The sequence below is a fragment of the Salvia hispanica genome, chromosome 4, assembly GCF_023119035.1.
Source record: "Salvia hispanica cultivar TCC Black 2014 chromosome 4, UniMelb_Shisp_WGS_1.0, whole genome shotgun sequence".
In the NCBI taxonomy this organism is placed as follows: Eukaryota; Viridiplantae; Streptophyta; class Magnoliopsida; order Lamiales; family Lamiaceae; genus Salvia; species Salvia hispanica.
In genome coordinates, this window is record NC_062968.1 from 54,153,384 (window position 1) to 54,160,522 (window position 7,139).

Sequence of the window (7,139 nt, forward strand, 5' to 3'; positions counted from 1 at the left end):
TGGTTTTATTATAGTAGAAATTTATGAATGCAGCTGTAGCAACAGCGATGGTGTGTTTTTTCTTGGAAGGTAGATGAGTCGTATGATGCCTTGGACTATTTCTTCATTTTTTGGAATTAATTAATAGAAGAAGCTGTTGTCACGTGGGGAAACAATTAAATAAACATGATTATTGTAAGTTGGGAATTTAATAATTTCAACTATTTTTGTCCTGTATCCAGGGACAATTTCCAGCCTGTTTCATATCATTGGAGGATTTTAGTTGTTACAAATTATTTTTAGGATTATTTATTCACAAAAATGAAGTTAGGTGGAAATGTGGAATAATTATTTTTTGATGACCAAATAAATACTTAAGTTAAAGCTAACCATAAGTCAAATTTGTTAGATTAGATCCTTCTTGCTACTACATGAACTTATATTTGAGTAGTGCTTTATTGAGATATCAGTTGTAATTGTAAGTTTATCATGTCATAAAAATAATACTCTTGTACGTATATAAGTAAATAATAAAATAATAGAGTATGATATAATCGATATGTAATTAATAGTGTATAATAAATATATGTCGTGAAAAATGGTTATACGTAGCTTTCTTGATACGCAAAGCTACGAATAAACTCAAGATTTTTTTGGTACAAGTGAACTTTTTTAAGATTGGCTAAAAAAATAGTACTACAAAAAAGGAGTATAGCATATTCCTTTTAGTTTTGTTCATATCATTCTTTTGGAAATACCTTCTCTTCTTCTATGTGCAAGGTCTTCTTTAAGAAAATTTAGTCAAACAATATAAATCAGTGCCCAAAATAAAATATTCATTATCTATATATAAATTAAAACACATTATTCACAGTGTGAACCTACTACTACTGTCAACTGATCATTAATAATTGAGGGCCTACGTAAATTGAATTATTATTAACGTATAGATGTCCTAATCAACTGCTCAACTTGAGAGATAATGTTGGCATCTTTTGCTATTTAATTTTCCATGGTTGTGAGATCTACGATATATAATTGTGACAAACTAATACATCACGCCAACTTGCATTCCTATCTTCTAATTATAATATGTTATCTTGTTTTTTTACAAAAGTAATATATGTATTTGTAAACTATAATTGATTGGTTTTAGCACTACTTGGCATTTACAAATATTTGAAGATTCTCAAATTATACTATTCGAGCAATGTGATCGTTAAGTATCTTCATCAAGCCTGCAACAAAGGTTCACATTTCACAATCATGTTCCTGACATTTTATGGATCATAGAAAAAAATAAGATATGGAAGTAATCTAAATTGGAGACAATGAGCTGGTTTATTGTTAGAGTTCTGCAATTAGCATGTGTAGTATTTTCCTATTGGAGTGTTTTGATATTAACTAATACTCCATATACTAGTAGTAGTTGTTTTGTATGAATGAACGGTTATGATTTGAGAGTTATACTTAGTCTAATTGATATAATATTTAGTATAGTTTATTAGGTTTATAATTTGAGTTTATATATATCTAATTGCTACTCTCTCCGTTTGCAATTAGACATCCCAATTGAGTTCAACATAATAAAGAAAAAATCGCGGAAAAATATAATAGAATATAATTATAGTAATTTTATACAGGAGTAATAAAATATGAGTGGGATGAGTTGATGAAATATGAAAACCTATTTGTTACTTATAGCAAAAATAAAATGGGACTTATAATTATGGACGTTCCAAAATGGCAAATCGAGTTTCCTATTCACGGACTTGGGGAGCATTATCTATAAACTTATAGTAGTAGGGATGTGCTTAAAAAATAAGTAACTAATTTTAAAGTTATAATGTACATCAAATCTCGTGCTGTCACGTGGCACGAAACATGCAATATTGTAAACACTAAAATGCAATATACATTTGTAGAATTTGTAGATGGATTTCGGCAGATTGCATTTTAGTTATAGGCATATTGCATTTTTTTATTGTTAAGTTTTGCATTTTAGATATAGACTATTTAATTTGCATTTTATACATAGTTATTTTGCACTGTAGACAATTTATGTAAAAATGCAAAACTCAATAATATAAAATGCAATTTGTCTATAATTAAAATGCAATATGTGGAAATTCATTAACAACTTCACGAATGTATTGCATTTTAGTGTTTATAATATTGCATGTTTCATGCTACGTGGCAGCATGAGATTTGATATAAGTTGGAACTCTAATAAATGATTCACTCTAGTGCTACCTATGTTTAGCTATAAACAGTTTATGGATTAGAGCCAGCAAAATCAGCTAGGCTCGACCGGCCCAATTTGCCCGACTCTAGGTTTTGTTGGGCTTTAAAATAATTGTTCTTTACATTTGAATGATTGCTACTAATTGTATTCTATTCTATTACTTAAACACGTTTATTAAATTTCATTTGAAATATTTTCATTTTTTTGACAATCAAACTTAATTCAATTTATTTCACCAGGCGGGATCGGCCCAATCCCAAGCAAGTTATTGCTCCCTCCGTCCCAGATAATTCGACCCACTATTCTATTTCGGGTCGTCCTATATAATTTGTCGCACTTCACTTTTACCATTTTTGATAGTGGATCTCATATTTTACTAACTCATTCCTATTCACATTTTATTATAAAACTAATACTTTAAAAGTAGGATCCACATTCCACCAACCTTTTCAACTCACTTTCCATTAGATTTCTTAAAATCCGTGTCGGATCAAAGTGTTCTAAATTATCTGGGACGGATGGAGTATTACACATATGATAGAGGGTATGGCTACTGAACACTTATTTATGTGAAGATAAATTTATATTTAATGTGATTGTTCGTGATTTCATAAATACAACTATAAAAAATAATACTAATATAATAATAATAACAATAATAGGATTTTGTCGTGTTTTGTAGTGATCGATATGCGTAATAGCAATATAAGATTTGAAATTAGGATATGCATTGATTAGTTATTTCGGTTATTGGGATTTATTTTAAAGTTTATTTAGTTATTAATTGCATCCTCACATCATTATGCATATTATATTATATATTATAAATAAGAGAATATTTCTTCTGTATCAATTTCGTAACTATCAATCTCTGCAATATTCTATATTCAAGCAAAGCTATCTATTTGGATATTTTAATATTTTAATATTTCCAGCAAACATTCGACGTACAGATCTCTCAATAAACCCAGATTTTTTCTTGTTTTCGTTTTTCATAACTTTTTTTTGGATTGGCGAGTTTGTGACGAATGGTATGTGAAAGAATATAGGCAAATGGGCTCCAACAAGATTTTGAATTCCGACACTGTTTCTGGTGATAGAGCGATGTCGATCTCAGGTGTGTTGATCGTCTCTAAATAAATTTTGGCGTATGATTTTGATTTAGGGATTGTATTTGTTAATGGTGGAAAAGATTTTAAAGATTGGTACTTTTTTCATTTTTACTTGATTTAAATCTGAGATTCCATTCTTTATATGCGGATTTGAATTTATTTTAGCACCTTGTTGTGGATATTATCATATTATTGTCAAATTTTAGGTTTGCGGATACATATGTTAAACCAGGATTAATGATTACTTTGTTTAGGGAGTTGGAATTCATCACATTGTATTTTCTTTGATGCCACATGGTATCATTGTCAGCTGCAGTTAAGTTGGTGCAATATGTTGCAAATTATTTCAGGATGTTATTCAATTAGGTCTAGTGGTTCATCAATTCTTTTGGTTTATCCATATGGATTTTAGTTGGAAGAATATGGTAGTGGTCTAATCACATATGGTTGTCGCTATACTCATACCGGCATTGTGATGTGGAAATTGAGCTTTTGATTGGAGCAATTCTATCTTGATTTGGATGTCTGGATGCTAGATGGCCTTATATGTGACTGTGCATTTGTTTGTATATATGCTAGGTTCCTGATGGAATCACATCCTTTTGCAATTATAAGTTTGGTACCTTGTGAATCTGTCGAGGACTAAGCAGTGATACTAGGTTGCATAATGCAATAACACCTTTATCAATCCTTTTTGGAAAAAAAAATATTTGACTGTTCCTTCCACAGTGGCTGCTGTGTTGCCTAATCCCTCGTCGGAAAATATAAATATGGTTATGTCATATGAATTCCCTTGTATTCGCCTTTTTTGAAAAATTCACTATGTAACTTCGTATTCTCTTGTATGGTTAAGTGAAGCAGAGAACATTTGGCTTTTCTCAGGCTGTGGTATATTGGTAATGAACCTTAGGGCTCCTTCAGATTTGAAATAGAAGTTGAAAACTTTTCTTTGAGCATCAGAAGTGATACTCATCAAAAATGAGATGACTTGTTTTACTGTAATGTCTTTGGTTGTAGCAAGTTATATTTCCAAGCCATGATTAAGGTTATTGAGAATTTGATCGTTGATTGTTTGTAGGATTTTTTGCATACTCATTTGCATGGTTAGTAAATTACCAGGAATTTATTTCCTTCAAAGTGTGTGCTAATATAAGATGCAAGTCTTATAGTTTGAAAAGCTACTGTGAAGCAGCTAATTTGTCTTGGAATTATATTTTATTCAATATTTTGGAAGGTAGCGTGATTTGATGAGATGTTCCCAGTTTCTTCCAGTCACATGTTCCTTTAATGGGATAATTTCTGATCTTCAGGACTTCGTGAAAAGCACCAACAAGATTTAGAAAACTTGACTCTGACTTCACAGCCTTTCAAGACATTAAAGCTCTTTGTTCTTGCTGTAAGGCAGTATATAAGAAAATCTGTAGCATATATGCTAACGCATGCCGGTTGGTTAATCCTGTTGAGTGTTCTTGTTGCTGCCATTGGCACACTACTCGTGACTGTTGAGGGTCCTCATGGGAAGGTAATCCAAATGCCACATTTGGCTATATTTTTCATTATGTTATCGTTCTCTTATTCAAATTCAGTTGCTTTATTTCTTGCCAAAAACTTTTAGGTGCCTCTGATTACTGACTGACACACCTTGAGTTTTTCGTTTAACACCATCTACCTGCAATCTGTGATGCAGCATGTCGAGGAAATTCAGCGTTATGTGCAATTTGTACTGTGGTGGGTGGCCCTTGGAGTTGCATCTTCTATTGGACTTGGTAAGCTAATGCTTGAAAAGTTCGCGTATTATGGTTATTCTTATGTTGTTGGTACTTGGTAGAAATGATGGAATAACGTCTCGAACACGCCCATATTGTGATTCAAAGTTAAAGAATGTTCTTGAGGTGAACAAACTTGTCAGCTAAAACAAACCTCACTTACAAAATTATAATTTGTACTACATGGTTGTTTGAGAACGGGAATCCCAGTATACAACAGCACTTATTGTCACCTACCTCCAGATGATCTTTTCTATGATCGTATCTATTAATTTCTGAACCTGCTTCACTGTGTTACTTGTATAGGATCTGGATTACACACTTTTGTTCTCTATTTGGGACCTCATATTGCATTCTTCACAATTAAAGCAATAAAATGTGGCCGAGTAGACATCAAAAGTGCTTCATATGACACAATACAATTAAAAAAAGGCCCTTCATGGCTTGGAAAGAACTGTGCCGACTTTGGGCCCCCATTGTTTCCACCATCAGACGGTGTACGTATCCCACTGAGTAGCATATTGCCCCAGGTCCAGTTGGAGGCCATTCTATGGGGCTTCGGGACTGCACTTGGTGAACTTCCCCCATACTTCATTTCAAGGGCAGGTATGAACATTGGTTACATGTTTTCATTTCTTCTTATGATGCAAACTGCTTTTTATACCACATAGAGCTTTTTTAGGATGATAGAGAGCTTTTGTGCTTTTGGATTAATTGTTCATTCAGTTTAACCTAATATGCATATTTTGTGCAGCTCGTTTGTCAGGTAACACAGTGAATGCCGTGGAAGAATTGGATGCTTCCTCCGCAGAAGATGAGGGATTTTTATCAACTCGTCTGAATCAAATAAAGCGCTGGTTTCTGTCACATGCTCAATATCTGAACTTTTTTACAATCCTCATTCTTGCTTCGGTTAGTTGCTTTAACTCCCTTCTTTGTGTAACTTGCAATTTTTACTTACATCAGGTACTATTCTTAAGTAAGTTAAGGAATCCATAAAATACAAATCAATATTGTTCTCGTCACAGAAATCAGAATATAACCAGTTCCTTATATTTTTTTTCTTGGCTCAATATTGCTTTGCCTTACTCAATTGATGGACTTTTCCAGATGTTCATTTGCCACTATGACTTAAGGACTACTGGAATATTTTGTAGGTGCCTAATCCTTTATTTGATCTAGCGGGAATAATGTGTGGACAGTTCGGAATTCCTTTCTGGGAATTTTTCTTGGCAACGGTGATAGGCAAAGCAATTATCAAGACTCACATTCAGGTTGGTAGAAGATTTCAATTGTCTCTAACAAATAAATAAAACCTTTTAAAAAATTGACATTCTTTACATACCTATATGAATGTAGACAGTGTTTATCATATCTGTTTGCAACAACCAACTGCTTCATTGGATGGAAAATGAACTGCTTTGGCTGTCCAGCTTTGTACCTGGTTTCAGCAACATTATGCCTAAGCTTATCGCTAATCTTCACTCCGTGAAAGACAAGTACTTGTCCACGAAACCTGAGCCTCCTCCTACAAGTGTCAAGGTATTTGCACCTCTCTCTTATTCAAACTTGCCTTGAATCTTTCTTGCTAACACTTGTTTCAATCAGGCGGCCAACTGGGATTTCTCGCTGACTTTTATTTGGAACACCGTGGTGTGGATAATGCTGATGAACTTTTTCGTAAAGATTGTGAATTCAACTGCACAGGGGCATCTAATGAAAGAGCAAGATCAGGAAATTGCTGCATTGAAGAACAAATCGTCGGAACCTTCTAACAACTAATTATTCATATTTTCCATGAATTTTTCTTCTATTTTTTTTTAAATTTTTCATGGTTCTCCAGGACTCTAATAATTAGGTTTATTGGTTAGGACATTTATACACAATCACATTGAAAAGCCCTCTGAAGAAATTGTACAGGAATTGCAGGATTTTTAGTATGAGGGAGGGTTGAGACCTATTCTTTTTTGGGTTATGTAAGAAAGCATTTTTGCTTCTATTTCTTCTGCTGTTTTATTATTCACTTGAATTTAATAT

General features: G+C 32.9%; 1 protein-coding gene across 1 annotated transcript; it reads left to right on the forward strand.

Moving 5' to 3' along the window:
- The first annotated feature begins 3,099 nt into the window (after positions 1–3,099).
- LOC125222211 (vacuole membrane protein KMS1-like) lies at positions 3,100–7,101 on the forward strand. Its single transcript, XM_048124710.1, has 8 exons — positions 3,100–3,341; positions 4,647–4,858; positions 5,024–5,102; positions 5,409–5,708; positions 5,857–6,014; positions 6,260–6,376; positions 6,462–6,644; positions 6,711–7,101. The coding sequence occupies exons 1-8, from the start codon at positions 3,278–3,280 to the stop codon at positions 6,882–6,884; spliced, it is 1,287 nt and encodes a 428-aa protein (XP_047980667.1). The 5' UTR covers positions 3,100–3,277; the 3' UTR covers positions 6,885–7,101.
- The last annotated feature ends 38 nt before the right edge of the window (positions 7,102–7,139 follow it).